Source organism: Pelodiscus sinensis, chromosome 1, assembly GCF_052426305.1.
Source record: "Pelodiscus sinensis isolate ZL-2025 chromosome 1, ASM5242630v1, whole genome shotgun sequence".
Taxonomy (NCBI): Eukaryota; Metazoa; Chordata; order Testudines; family Trionychidae; genus Pelodiscus; species Pelodiscus sinensis.
This window is the reverse complement of record NC_143052.1, coordinates 290,140,541-290,155,912: the sequence shown is the minus strand read 5'-3', so window position 1 is coordinate 290,155,912 and position 15,372 is coordinate 290,140,541. Positions and strand designations below refer to the sequence as shown.

Here is a 15,372-nt window from a genome sequence, read left to right as displayed (position 1 = left end):
GAGGGGCTTCTTCTGTGTATGATCTGGTAAACACTATGAAAAACATGAGTAGGCTTTGCTGCAAGTTGCCATCCTTTTTTTTTAATTTTATTTTTATTTTTAATGAAACCTATAATCTACCACTGTGTATCCCAAATCCATATCTGGGTTCTCTTCTCCCCCCCCCCCCCAGATTTTTTTAAAAAATGTGCTTATGAATGCTTCTAGGCATTTCTGGGGAGGGGGGAAATCATGCAGTGCAGCACAAGGTTAAACTCAGCAAATTTCCACAAACCATCAGACACGTTTTTTTCACCCCTAGTCACACCTGCATACAGAGATGTGAATAACAGGCATGCCTGGCAACATGCATCATGGGTCAGGAAAGTCAGGATTTTTGTGCAGGCATTGATAGGCAAGAACCAAATTGAAAGTTAGCACCTTAGTTACATGATGCTTTTTCTTTCTAAAATTGAGTCCTGGAAGGAGGGGAGGGTGTTGATAAAGTCGTTCCTTTGACCAATGGACCTATACACAGAAACAAAGATGCTATACTACTTGTTTCTAATAATTGGACTTTTTAAACCAGTAGAGAGAAGAGAGAATCTGATGTAAGGGTAAGGGTGTGTGGTACTAAGCATAAAGGAAAAAAATACTTAATAGTCCTGTCACTTGAGATGCTGGGGTGGAGTCAGGGGAAGAGGATTGTAACAGAGGATCCAGGTAAGCAATAAAATGCTGTGGTAGTGAAATCTGATAGAATGAAGTGGAACATCAGAAAGAGAAGTGACACTGTAGTTAAGGCAATTGTTGGGAGTGATTTGTTTGAAAGAGGGAAAAGCAGAGCGCTCTCTCTATTTTCAGTCTTTCTGATACACATTCTATCCAGCTCTCAAACCTTTTATTCCACCTATGGTGCTTTTCAGTTATTGCGTGATAAATCTAAGCTAGAATCTAGGGGGTGCAATTGTAGGTTTTATTTATATTTCATGAAAACACTAACAATTCTGTTTGGGTTTCTCTATAGAAAAACCACTGAACTACTGGATAGATTGGAATTGGGTTTGCCAAAGAGAAACTCCTGTCAAATGGCTAATCCTAGTCCAGAATCAGCAGCATGGGTAAGTCCTTCCATAGAATATGAAATGTTTTGCTAGTTCTAGAGGTGCTACCAACCGTACAATGTTGAAGTATTTCATTTCGTTGAACACCCTGCACACATAGTGAAGTGTGTAGTAGGAAATCATTTGGCTTGGCAGGACAACTACAGCCTCACACTTTCCCTACTTTGTGGGATTGACTTCATTCTTCATAAATCCATCCCTGATCATTTAAAGAGCCAGATTTTACCAAATGCTCAGTATCTCTTAAAACAAGGCTACTCAACACGCAGTCCACATGGTCCGCAGCCCATTTGTGGCCCACGGTGCGGTTTGGGTTTACGCGGGGCACAACACGCAGCCCGCACGTGGGAGCCAAAACCAAAAAAGTAGTCCATATAATCTTCTGTTGATATGCGTGTTAGTAGTTACATTCCTGGACTGTCGTTGCTCATTAAAATGCTGTCATATGGGTGGAAATTGGGTAAATATTGCGTCTTATTACTATCAGCACAACTGATTTAAATGGGGCCTGTGTTATGTAGTGTTGCCATAAGCTTTGTATTCATGCCTGTCAGTGTGAAAAGTTATTTGCATGTGTATGCAACCACACTTAAGTTGCAGCCCTCGGCATGCGCTGAGAGTATCATTGTGGCCCCTGGGGCTTCCAAAGTTGAATAGCCCTGTCCTAAAAGCTGACCCTAACTCAGTGATGGGCAAGCTGAGCCGGTGAGTGGACCACACAAGTGACCCGCTTTCATCTGTGCGGGCCTCAAGATTGTTTTAACTAAGATGGCCTCCTGGGATAGGGTTTTGCTAACTGCACTTGTGAACCTAGATTTTTTTTTGGGGGGGGGGGGGGGGGAGTCCCACTTGAACTGTAGTAGCACTCTGAATGCAGAGGGAATGCATGGCTCTTAGTCAATGCTGTGTACAATCAGCACGCACCTCACTTCACGTGCTCTTGCATTATGTGCATGTCACTTTCTTAATACCAGTAGGGGAAAAGTCTGTGTGGACAGAAACCAGTGGAATCTGGCAACCCTGCACGTGGGCATTAGTAACCAAAATGTCTCGTGGCCACACCTAGGTTACATCAACACTGGCAGCTTCTTGTGTAAGAACTGTTTTGCAGAAGAGTTCTTTCGCAAAGTCTTCCACAAGAGCGCATCTACACTGGCATGTGCTTTTGCACAAGAGCATCCGTGGCAGTGTGGACACTGTCTTGCGCAAGAAAGCTCTGATGGCCATTTTAACCATAGGGGCTTCTTGCACAAGAAATTCATGTTGCCTGTCTACACCGCCCTCTTGTGGAAGAGCTCTTGCGCAACAGGGCTTATTCCTCCTGGGGAGAGGAATAACTCTTCCGGAAGAAGCTCTGTTTAACAACGCTAGACTGTAAGTTTACTTGCACAAGAACGCGCGTGCTGTGTAGATGCTCTGCAAGTTTTTGCACAAGAACAGCTGCTCTTGCCCGAGAAGCTGTCAGTGTAGATGTAGCGCTAGAGTCGCAACAGTCCATGTGGCCCATGAGCTCTGAGGTTGCCCATCGCTGTTGTAACTGAAACAGATCTACCCATCCTGCAGCAGCTCTCACTTAGAGCAACTAAACCTTCTGGTTGCTAAGCCCTTTTGAAAACCTGGCTGTCTCATTTAGGTGCATAGTGGGAGCTGCTAGATGCTGAGTTACTTTAAAAATTTAGTCCTAGGAGTAAAGTCTACTCTGCACTGTCTCCCTGAAGATTGTTTCCAAAATTAACTTGGGTAGATATCTTCTCTCATAATATCACTGCTTGAATACAGGTGGCTGGCTGATACACAACAAGAACTATTCAGAGCAACCATTCTTACCCTCCTCAAGCTCTTTTCATGGCATGCACTTAGCTGTTTTGCCTGACCCACTTCTGGAAGCATTTGCCCTGTTGGCAGATTGCATGCCTAGATTACAGTTAGGGTGACAACTGTGCGCAGAGATTACATCTGGTTGCTATGTATTCTAGAGTTAGCAAAAGCTTAAAAGCTTTTACTGAATATCTCGTATGCCATAGAGACTTTAATATCTGCTGAATCTTAAGTGTCTGCTACTAAGAAGGAAAAAGAATTTTTCTCTCCCTTTTGGCTTTAGTCTTGCTTCAGTTACTCTGTAAGGCTCTAGTGTATTTCCAGGGAATGTCTACACTACAGAGATTTGTCAGTTAAAAACAGCCATTTTTCCAACAAAACTTGAGTTACGTGCACATGGCAATCGCGTTCGTCCAAAAGTAAATTGAACAGAGGGTTTCTTCTGACCGCAGTACACCTCTTTCTACGAGGAGTAATGCCTTTTCCAAAGGAGCTCTTTCTCCTCTCTCTTCTGGTTATGAGCCCCCCTCTTCCTCTCCAGCTGTTATTGAAAGATCAATATAGAATTCATCTTGTTCAAAATCAAGTAGGTGTCTTTATTGAGAGGTCAGGGAAGAGGCAAAGGGAGGGATTGTGGTGGGGAAGGGCTAGGGCAGCAAGACAGAGACCTCTAGGGGGGAGGCTTTGGGGAGAGTTACTGGGGTCCTTCAGAGAACCTCTACTTCAGGGCCTCTGGGATGTGGACCCCGGCCTGATGAGCCTGTTGAATGGCAGCTGTCGGTGGCTGCTCAAAGGGTCTCCCCTTGTGGCCGGTGTCTGCCTCCCACCCCAGGAGGAAGGCCTCCCCCTTCGTCTCTACAATGTCATGGAGGACACAATATGCTGACACAACCTCGGGGATGTTGTGCTCCCCCACGTCGACATGGGTCAAGAGGCACCGGAAATACACCTTGAGGCAGCCAAAGGCGCACTTGACCTGATTCCTGGCCCAGTTCCGGTGGTCATTAAATTGGTCCCTCCTGGGGTCCAGGTGGCTGGTGTATGGCTTCATTAAACATGGCACCGGGGGTGGGTCACATTCCCCATGATGCACAGTGGCATGTGCCTGTCCCCTTCCCATGCCCTCCAGCACCCTAGGGACCACCCCCTATGAGCCCCCGCCCCCAGCAGCAGGACTGTAAGGGGAATTGTGCCATCCACCCTTGGGGATTGTGCTTCCCCCACTCCCTTAATCCCCTGTTTCTCTAGGGTCCCCCTTTTCCAGGACCCTCCCCCCATGCAGGGACTGCAGCCCGAGAGTGCCTTACCTCCATGAGGTGGGCCCTGATGATGGACTTCCCCACACCGAACCAGTTGCCCATCAAACGGTAGCTGTCAGGGGTGGCAAACTTCTAATAGCTATTGTGACCCACTTCTCTAGGGGGATGGCGGGGGGTGGGAGGGAACCTCTCCAAAACCCCTCAACTGAGACACTTCACTCCTCTGGTGCTCTGGCCCCATTGGGAGGACTGAGGTTCAGGGCTTCCCAGAGGCCAGATTTACTTTCTTGGGGTTCTGGATTTTGTGGACCTCCCCTTAGGCTCTGGGGTTGGGACAAAAATGGGGTAGTTCAGTGTGTGGGACGGGGCTACCAGCTAGATGAATGGGGATGCAAGGTCTGGATTGGAGCTGGGGAACAGGAGGGGGTGAGGATGCAAGGTCTGGCCAGGTGGAAGATGAGCAAGCGTTGGGTAGGGTATATCTGGCCAGGGGAGAGGGTGCGAGAGTGGGCTGAGGGTGTAAGATCTCGTGTGTGAGTGAGAGGCTGGGCATGAGGAGGTAGTGGGGCACTTCTTTGCCTCTCCACCTCGTGCTGGTCCCAGGCACTGCCTACTGCTGCTTCCATTGTCCAAACTCTGGTCAATGGGATTGCAGGGGAAGTCTCCTGGCAGCGCACCTGTGCACTGCTGCCCCCCTGGGAGGGGAGTGCTTATTCCCCGCAAACTGGATCACACTGCAAGGCTCAGGGCTTCTTCTCCCCTTCCTCCAGTGGGAAACCGGCGCTGGCACTCCAACTGCATGTGGGGGGGCGGGAGGGAGGGCAAGGCTGGAGTGCCAGCATGGGCTCCCTGCTGCAAGGGGGAAGGAGGCAGACTGAGTTCAAACTGTAGACCACCAGGAAAGCAGCTGCAGAGCCACTTCTCTCTTGGGGGATTTGGGAGGGGTGTTCGCACCCTTCACACCCCCCTTGCATATGGGCCCATTCCTAGACCATCACTTCCCATTTAGCATGTGTGAAACAGATTTCCCCCCCTTCCTAAGTGGATTAATTATCATAATTAATTTAATCCAGTCTTCCAAAGTGCTAACGATCCCATCTAAATTTTTGTCCTCCAACTTGATTAACATATTCTCCACACAACCCTTCAAGTCATTACTGAAAGCAATAAATAATATTGGGCCCCAAATGAGTCTCCCTGGACACATCTAACAGGTCCAAGACTGATCTGTTGTTAACAGCTATCTCCATTCAGCCTTTTTAGCAAACTGCACCCAACATTGAGTGGCATCATTTGATCCATCATTTGATCATTATCAAATTCCTTTGAGAATCTTTTGTGTACAGTTCTAGCAAAGCCTTTGTTAAAGTCAAGTTATATGATGGCCATTCCCATTTTTTATACTAAGCTGTTAGTTTTAATATAATATGCCGAGTATGAGAGAGCCACACAAATGAGGGCACAGTCCCTGCTCAAGGTAAAAACTTAGGTCATAGTTAATGAGCTGGTAGATCCCAAATAACTGTAAATGATGAGAAAATGCATTAAGACTATTTTATAAGTAAGGGTTGCAGAATCAGGTCACTTGTTAATGATTTCAGATGTAGTTCATAGACTTCTCCCATTCAAACAATCCCCCAGAGTTGTCTGAACCACAACACTGCAGGCAAAGTCTCTATGGAGAATAAGCCACCCTAGCAATTGAACTGTGAAAGGTATGCAAATTTACTTCCAAGTGGTGGATTTTTCTCATAGTAATAAAATGTTGGAGTTGCTTTTGTCCCTATTTTAATATACAGCCCTAAAGAAACCGTGTATGTAAACATTTAAATGAGTGGCATAGGCAAAAGAGCCTTATGTCTGGTTTTTAAACTAAGATGAATCTCTCCTTAATTAATCAGAAATGTCTTCAATTTGTTCTGTCGACTGTGTAAAGATTGAGAGTAGGATCGTCTATTAATATGCTGTCTTTTATGTTCTGCTTGGCAATAGACTAGAAGCCATACTTATAAGCAAAGCCTCCGGGAGGATGAAAACAGAAGACTACAGGAAATGAAAGCAGAACAACGGAGGAAGGTAACATGTTAATTGTTTTTAAAATAACAATTAACCTGTTTAAAAATATTACGGTAGCGCATGAGCACCCTGTGTGCTCAGGAAAAGTACTTGAGAGCAATCTTAAATCGGCAGAGCTGCAGAGTTCAAATACTGTTTGAAGCATCTACAAAGTTTCCAGCTAGTTGGCTCTGAACTATTGGCTTATATTTTTTTTTTCTTTCTGCATTTTAAATTGTATAACACCATTAAGGTGCTGTGACAGATCCCTTCCACTGCACACTTCTAAAAGAATCAAGCACAAATATGTGCAACTGCAGGGTTATGAGTTCCTTCCCCTTCCATTCATCTCCCACACCTCCTGGATCTCTCAGTAGTCTCTGCTGCCAATGAGGAGAAAAGACATGAGCACTGAGGGTCAACTACCCAATCAGGTAACCCAAAGTTGGTTCTGTTTGGTAAGGTAGATAAGTTTCAACTTGAGATTGTAAATCAGGATTGAAAAACTCACAGGCAAATGTCTTTCTAATGTGTAGGACTTTGTTCATAATTTGAAACACTTGCTAGTAGAAGGTGCTAGGGAGTTTCCCCTCATTCACTAGCGAGAAAAAGCTGTAGCAATAGACTCCTTGGCTTTAGCAGTTTCCATGCATGGGGGGCTTCTGACTGCAGCCCTCTGGGCTCCCGCATGAGTGCTAAATAAAATATGCTACAGCCCCTTCCAGGAAGCACTTCAGGCCACAGCAATCCCACCAGTAGAACTTTCTCCACAGGTCCTGTTGGGGCTGAAGAATAGAGGTATGATGTGTTGGCCACGTTCTCCTTCTACCTCTGCAAAAATGCTGTGTGGAGGGGGGGTAGGGGTGGGAGTGGGGGAGATGGATACATACATACAGTGCTTTTTTTTTGTTTTGTTTTGTTTTTTGTGTGTGTGATGGCACTGTGCTTTTTTTTGGAATGGCGTACCGTCACCTATTTTCCCAGCCCACAGAAAAGGAATGGGATTTCTACCGCACATACCGGCACCTGTTTTCCTGGGATGGCGCGGCTCCTGACAGAAGCCTGCTTGGGATGTGCGGCGTTTTTTTTTCTTTTTTCTGTTTTCTCTGGCTCCCAGTGCAGCACTGTGGCTCTTAAAGGGGCCATGACTGAATTTCAGCCCCCAGTGCACTCTGTGTGTGGGGGGGGGGGGGGGGGGGGGGTTTGCTCAGCAATATTACCCCAGAGTACCAGTACCCTTTTTCTTACAAAAAGAGCACTGTATATATCCATATCCACAGCATGCTTAGCAGGTGTTTTGATCGGAATCTCAAGACTACCATCCATTTCCCAGGATGCTAGATCCCTTTTCCCCCCTCTATTTGCAAAATGCTTTTTCCAGTTTCTTCAATGCTTGGTCCTGTACCACCACAAACTGAGTCTGAGCACTGTAGAAGTGTGATACACTCTCCAGTTTATTTCCAGATCTCTCACTATCTCATTACTCGTAAGGGACTTCACTCACAAAGAGGTTCATTCTCCCCTTCTTCTGGAAGCAATAGAAAAGGTTCCACAGCCTTTAAGAAGGACGGGCTTCTGTTCTTAATTCCTAATCCCAAAAGCGAAGAGAGGTCTTGGGCCTATTTTAGGGCTGAGGCAGAATTAAATACACTAGATCGTTCCTGACAGTTGTCTGTCCAATTTGTTCTTAATCTTTGTTCAGCAGCCTCCCAAAATAAACTGTTCCAGTTATTAAACATCCTTATAGTTGGAAAACTTGTTGTAATATCTAACTTAAATTACCCTTGCTCCAAACTAAGCCAATTATTTCTTTTCTTCCCCTTGGTGAAACTAGAGGACAATTGATCACCATTTTCTTTAGAGCAATGTTTTACATAATTGAAGGCTTATGTTCCCCTTCAGCATTTTATTCTCTAGACTAAATGTGCCTAAATTTTTCAACCTTTTCTTATAGGTCATGGTTTCCAAACTTACTTTAGTTCTCCTCCTTTAGACTGTCCAGTTTCTTCACATATATCTTAATGTGTGGTGCCCCAAACAAGATACGATTGATAACAACTCTTTGGGAATGCACAACTGGTTGAAAGACCACCCATCTTACAATAATTTCATCTGGACCATATTTTGCTAGTTGTATTTGAGAATGTTAGGTTACTGGCAGTCCCATTTTTAAAGTCCTGAGAGATCACATCCTATGCACTCATCCTCTCCTTTCAATCCACTAGGCCAGTTACCCTGTCAAAAAAGAAAAATGGATTTGATATGGCCAATACAGATTGATAAAGAGCAAATAACTTCTCCCATGTAGGTTTGAACAGAGTGATTATTTAATAACTTGTTCTAGTATCTTTCTTGGTATCGAAGTCAGCATGACTGTCCTAAAATTCTCTGGGTTCTCCTCCCCTCCATCTCTCCTTTATTTAAAAAAAAAAAAAAAAAAAAAACTTACGGAATTTCAGATGTTATGGGCATGTATCTAACTATGGAACTGTAAATTGTTCCATAAAGACATAGGGTTTTTCATTTCAAACTAGCATAGGGCAGAGCACTAATAAAGGTTGGCCTAAGGCACCCTGAGGGGATGTCACTTCTAAGGTAAAATCTCTTAACCAGCAAATCAAACTCAATAATTTACTGATTTCTATTTCTTGCTAAGAGATTATGGATTGTATGCAAGGTTTTTGTTTTGATACAAAGTACTCTTGGCCTCAGTAGCTGTTATTGGGCAGATTAACATACTAACAAGTATTTTGTAAACCTATTCTAAAGCATACATATTTTTAAAGCTCTGATAATAACGGTCCCTCAGATTTATGTTCACTCCCTGCCTCTTCAAACTAAGATTTTTATTAATGTAATTATAAATTTTGTTCTTGTGCACACCTTCTGGTGCAATAGAACTATTAAATTTATGGGTTTTTGACAGTTAATTTTTTGGGAGTAGTAGGTTTTAATATGTATTGCTTGATTTAAAATGGTTTTTCCAGGGCACTTTAAACACAGTATGATGTACTGAATATATTTCTAAAGGTATAGATAGTGCAGAATTCTAATGAATGCCATTAAATGTCAAACATTATACAGAGTGCAGAAGGTTAGGGGGCCCACACGACCTTAAAAATACCTTGCCTCTGTTGGCTCTGCTTACAAAAACTCCCCAGAGTCACAGATTCACTGGCACTGGAGGAGAGGTTGCCACCATCAAGTGAATTAAAACCCTGAAAACTAGGAAGAAACACTTGAACTTCTTCCCAATGGGTACCCCAAGCTCTTTTGCCACAAGAGATCTTGAAAAAAGGAGGGAAAAAAACACTAAAGGAAACAAACTGCAATCTTGATAGCTGACCCTTCTGTACGTGTGTGTACGTACACGCACACACATGCGCGCGCACTATCAAATCAGCCTCTTAAAAAAAGACAAAGCATACTTGGTTGCTAGGTGTTAACAGAGCTACTGAGAAGATCGATTAAATCACAAAGAAAGGTGGTAGTCTTGGGCTTCAGCTTAAATATGGTGAATGGGGGAGGGAAGGCACATAGAATTAACACTAAGTTCAACCACACAACAAAACAAATAAATATCCTGATTAAACGTACATTTCTCGCTCTACTCATGATCCATACTGATCTGTACTCCAAGACGTAGTCCATTCCCATGCTCAGTATTCCTTATAGGCATGGTAATTGTCTGATCGCTCCGTCATGCTTCCTTCAGCCAGCTCCTAACTTAGAACTCCCCCTAAGGGTTTCCTAACTTAGAACTCACCCTAAGGGTTTGTCTACACTGCAGGTTAACGCTGAATTAAGGCACACAACTTCAGCCATGTTAATTGTGTAGCTGAAGTTGAAATAGCTGAATTGGGCTTTTGGCACTGTCTATGCAGCAGGAAGTTGAAGGAAGAACACTCTTCCTCCTTCCCTTACTCCTCGTGAAACGAGGGTTACAGAAGTGTGACTGGATGTACCAGCCCCGCACTGAAGAAGCAGGGTTTAACCAGGCTGCCCTGGCTGGAGTAGCCCTGTCCCCGCAGCCCTGCCGGGCATGCTCAGACTGTAGCCCTGGTATAAAAGCCTGGGAAGAGGCTCAGTCTGGCTGGCAGCTGGAAGAGAAGGATCTCTTTTTAGAGCTCCTGAGCAGCAGCAGCCCACTGCTCAATCTGAGAATGGTGCAGGCCCTGGTGATGGCAGGAACACAACCCCAGCAGATTCCTAGGGATATGTGGCCCCTGAAGAGCTAGAGAACATGGTAGCTACATGGGATGTCTACCCAATGGATCTGGTAGAAAGCAGCCCAGGGAGTGCAGGAGCAGCCTCTCCCACCCCGAGATCCTCAGCATGGTTTGGTCAGATTCCTGGCCTAGGGAGTGGTGGACTGTTCTGCCACTCACAGAGCTCTGGATCAGGACCTGATGGAATAGGGTGGGTCCAGGTCCCCCTACTGGGGCATAGCCTCCCCTTTTTCTCCCCGTCCCCCCAGTGACTCTGGCCAGTGTGCTGTCCAGCCCTGCATTAAAGGGCCAGTCTTGGATTTTGGTTTATAGACTCTAGCAGCTGGGCTGTCCAGCACCACAGGGAGGGGTCTGATTGCTGATGTGGCCAATTTTGTGGAGTGAGTTGCGGACTCAGACAGCCCAGGGGACCCACGATCCTTCCTCCTGGGAGAAAGAAGACCACCCCCAAAACAAGAAGTCAGAGTAAGAAACCCGTTATTTTTAAATAACTTGGAAATAACAGACTTGCTGTGTAGATGTGCACTTTGTTATTTCGAAATAAGTGAGCAGTGTAGCCAAAGAGAGCAGGCAGGTATATTACCTCAATTCAAATTTCAGCACTGGATCCATTGGTTCTCCTCACTCCCTGCCAACCCTGCTCCTATCCATCTCTCTCACCCCAAGTCACAGATGGTGCTGAATAGGTTGGTCCACACTGCCTGGGATTTCTTCTTGAAGGTCTAGGATAGAACATAGTGTGGGTGTATACATTAACTAAGTTTACTATTGTATGCACAAAGAACCAAACAGGATTCCCCTCCCTACATGGGATACATTATTTCTATATATATAGAGAGAGTTTTACTAGCTTAGTCTGGGAAACCTTCATGGGAGAGTGCACCAGCCACTTTTAGACGCTCCTGAAATGTGTTGTAAATTCAAGTCTTGGCGAGCCAAACTCCACCAAAGGGGTTTCTTGTTAATCTCTTTGACAGTGTGCAGCCATTGTAGAGCAGAATGGTTGGTTAGTCTGCAGGTAAAAATGTTGTCCCCAAATATAAGGTTGCAGCTTGTCTAGACCATATACAATGGTGTAGTATTCCTTCTCTGAAACAGACCAGTGGCTTTCCTTCTCAGAATCTTTTCCTGAGGAACGCAACAGGTGGAATTGTTGATCAGACCCTGTTTGCATCAAAACTGCCCCAACACTACATTCTGATGTGTCCATGGTGATGAAGAAAGATTTGTCATGGTCTGGGGCCCTTAGGACCGGGTGAGATATAAGAGCAGCCTTAAGCTGCTTAAAAGCTTCATGACACTTCTCGGTCCACTTTAACTGGAAGAAAAAATTAGAGGACTGGAGGTCCCATGAACTTTCAGAGAGGTGAATTACACCCATCTCTAACATGTCCTCGATCTCCTTCTCTATAGCTGCTTTGGCTGAAGGGGCCATCCAGTAGGGCTGGGCTCTGATTGTGAGCCTGACCTGTGTTAATGGAGTGGTAAGCCCGTTGAGTCCTTCTGGGTTGGCTGAAAACATCAGTGTGAAACTGATGCACAGTTCCTGGATCTGTTGTTGCTACTCATGGCCCAGGCTCATGGAGAGGGTTACCTCTTCAATGCCACCCTTGCCTTTCCTGTCGTGATAGGCTCCTCTAGGCCACTCGGTATTGTCTTTGTGGGCTGTGAACTGAAGAACCTTGAATTCTCATGAATAAAAGGGCTGTAGAGAATTAACATAGTATACCTTAAGCTTAAGGTTAAGGTCTGGGAATGCTATGAGGGTAACTAATTTCTCTTGTGCACTCTCGGAACATGAACGGTCCATTCCGGGATGCTTCCATCTTTTTGGCCTAGAGCACCTTCAAGACCATGACTTGCTCACCTACCTTGAAGGAACATTCTCTGGCATGTTTATCATACCAGGTCTGCTCTTGCTGAGCATTCTGTAAGCTTGGTTGAGCAAGGGCTAAAGAGTCTCTAGTGGTATTTTGCAGTATGCCTATGAAATCCAGACTGAGAAACTTAACCAAACAACAAAATAAATACAGGCAGTCCCCGAGTTACACAGATCCGACTTATGTTGGATCCGCAGTTACGAGCGGGGCCCTCCCTCTCCCTGGTCTCCAGCAGACCAGGGAGAGGAAGCAAAGCGGCGGAACACGCGGGCAGCGGACAGCCCAGATGCGTCTTTGCTCTGCAGACCAAGGTGATGTTGAGCAAAGCGGAGCTGTCCACTGCCCGCGTGTTCCGCCTCTTTGCTCCCCGTCCTCCTGGTCTGCAGACCAGGGGTACGGGGAGCACAGCAGAGCAAAGCCGCGGAGCCTGGGGTTCTTAAGTTGAATCTGTATGTAAGTCAGAACTGGCGTCCAGATTCAGCCGCTGTTGAAACTGATCAGTTTCAGCAGCGGCTGAATCTGGACGCCAGTTCCGACGTACATACAGATTCAACTTAAGAACAAACCTACAGTCCCTATCTTGTACATAACCTGGGGACTGCCTGTACCCGGATCATAACTAAACATACATTTCTCCATCTACTCACGATGCGTACTGATCCGTACTTCAAGGCCCAGTCCATATCCTTGCCCAATACTCCTTGTAGACATGGTAATTGTCTGATTACTTCATCTTGCTTTCTCCAGTTTCTAACTTAGAACTTACACAAAGAGAGCAGGCAGGTATGTTACCTCAATTCAGGTTTCAGCACTGTATCCCATTCATTCTCCTTGCTCCCTGCCAACCCTCTTAGCTACCGAATTTAACCCTTTAGTCACCGAGTGCTAGCCAGCACCCCTTCTATCCATCACAGATTCGTAGTACCAAAATACTCTTGGCCTCAGTAGCTACTGTTCGTATATTAATCTGCTCAATAGGTATTTTGCAAACATTCTAAAGCATACAGATTTGTAAAGCTCCGATAATTGTCCCTCAGATTTATGTTCACTCCTTGCCACTTCAAAGTAATATTTTATTAATGTAATTGTAAATTCTATTTTTGTGCACACCTTCTAGTGCAATAGAGCTATTAAATGTATAGGCTTTTGTTGGTTAATTTTTGGGGAGAAGTAGGTTTTAATATGTATTGCTTGATTTATAATGTTTTCCGGGGTATTTTAAACACAGTATTATGTACTGAATATATTTCTTAAGGTATAGATATTGCAGAATTCTAATGAATGCCATTAAAAGTCAAATATTAAACAATCAGATACTCTGATTTTAATTTTCAGGTTGAACAGTTATTTTAAAAGTAAAAATGGAGCTTGGCTTTTATTTCTTAATCTTGCTTTTCTTCTAGGGCTAGACAAACAGTGATTCGTAACACATTATCCTGTTAGTGATTGATTATATTATTTACTGCAAAGGGTGTATTTTTTTTTTTGTATTAATGTTCTACTTAAATTGGTTTTTAGTTTATCCTATAGTTCATTTTGGCTACTGAACCCTTCTATAAAATTCATCATGCTAGTTCATATTCCAGCTTTATTGGTCCTGTGTTACTATGGAAAATTTACAGAGTAGTTACATTTTCTGTGAGAATTTTATCAGTGGCACAAGTTAGTCGTGTCCTTTCCCATTGACTGTACTTGTAATGGTGTGAGAGCCCTAACATTAGTAAGTTAGCTGGCAGAGATGGCATGTTGCACTGCACAACATGGACACATACTGACCCCAGCCACTTGGGAACAAGTTACAGAGAACTGACATTCCTTTGGTTAACATTAGCAGTCATGAGGCTGACCAGCACACCTAGTCAATACTTGGCAGTGCATGAATAAGAGCTAAAAGATTAAATGTTGATGTCCATGCTGACTACCCTGACAAACAAAATCATAGGGTCACATCACTGTAACCCTTTAAAAAAAAAAAAAAAAAAAAAAAAAAAAAAAAAATTGGGAGCAAGTACAATGGTCATACGCTAGTGCTTCCTTCCAACAACTTCAGCTAGTAATTGCTAAGTGTAGTGACATATGGGTTGGGTCCTGTGTTGTGATACCTGTTGTGATACCTGTGTTGTGACATCCACTCAGGATGACACCTGTATGTGCTCAGGAAACTAGGGTGTTTTCCCTTGGGGAAATAACTAATGCAGCTATCTTAATGAGTGCTGTGTTGTATAATTATTAATAATATCATTACTAATAACCCAGTGCATGAGACAAATGACAGTAAGAGAAACTCTAACATAAGACATGCTACACTCCCAAAATTATAGTATAACAAAGGAGTTTTATTGGAGACGGGGAATAGAAGCTCTGAAGAGGGAAAGAGAGAAGGTTAGCCACTAAAGTTAATACAACACATTCCCTACCTCCCCACATTCACAACTGTACCACCCCAATCCCACAGGCTCCTTCACTGGCACTTTTCCACCTATCTGGAAAGTGTGAGAGTCCAGAGATGGGTGTGAGCCCAGATATGGGTGCAACTGTGCTGAAAATGTTGGCTAGCTTAAAGAAAATGTAAGAGAACCTCTTTTAGTATCTTCACCCCTTATTGAACAAGGAGCCAGCAGACAGCCCTTCCCCAGAGTCCTGTGCAGGTCTTGGCTGGTTCTCAGTAGGTAGAGCTGGATTGGTTCTCCTCCTTCCTGAGAACCAGTTGGCCTTGGCAGTTCCAACACTGCTCAGTACACACTAGGTCACGCAGCAGTTCAGTGCTCCCTTTTGTGGGGGCTGGGAGCTAAGCCCAGACTCCTTTAAGCAATTTTATGTTTCTCTCAGGTCCAGAAGTGAAAATTCCTAATGCTAGTCTCTCTATCTGAGCCTGTCCATCCCTTCTAAGCTACTGAGCGGCTCTTGTTCCTCACTGGCCCAGCAAACTCTCTACAGTTTCCTGTCAGATGTTTTGAAAGAGTTTCCAGACTATTTAGTCCCCACCCCAAACTCTAAGCTGGCTAGTCAGTGGTGTCTGGAGGCTCTG

General features: G+C 44.5%; 1 protein-coding gene across 3 annotated transcripts in view; it reads left to right on the top strand.

Annotated features, from left to right (window-relative positions):
- EPSTI1 (epithelial stromal interaction 1) overlaps positions 1-15,372 on the top strand; it is a 69,754-nt gene that overhangs the window by 43,019 nt on the left and 11,363 nt on the right. For all 3 annotated transcript variants that reach the window (XM_075918961.2, XM_014574196.4, XM_006124393.5), the window contains 2 exons: positions 1,007-1,100; positions 6,173-6,256. In XM_075918961.2, the coding sequence (XP_075775076.2) occupies positions 1,007-1,100; positions 6,173-6,256 (178 nt within the window). The remainder of the gene's footprint in view (positions 1-1,006; positions 1,101-6,172; positions 6,257-15,372) is intronic.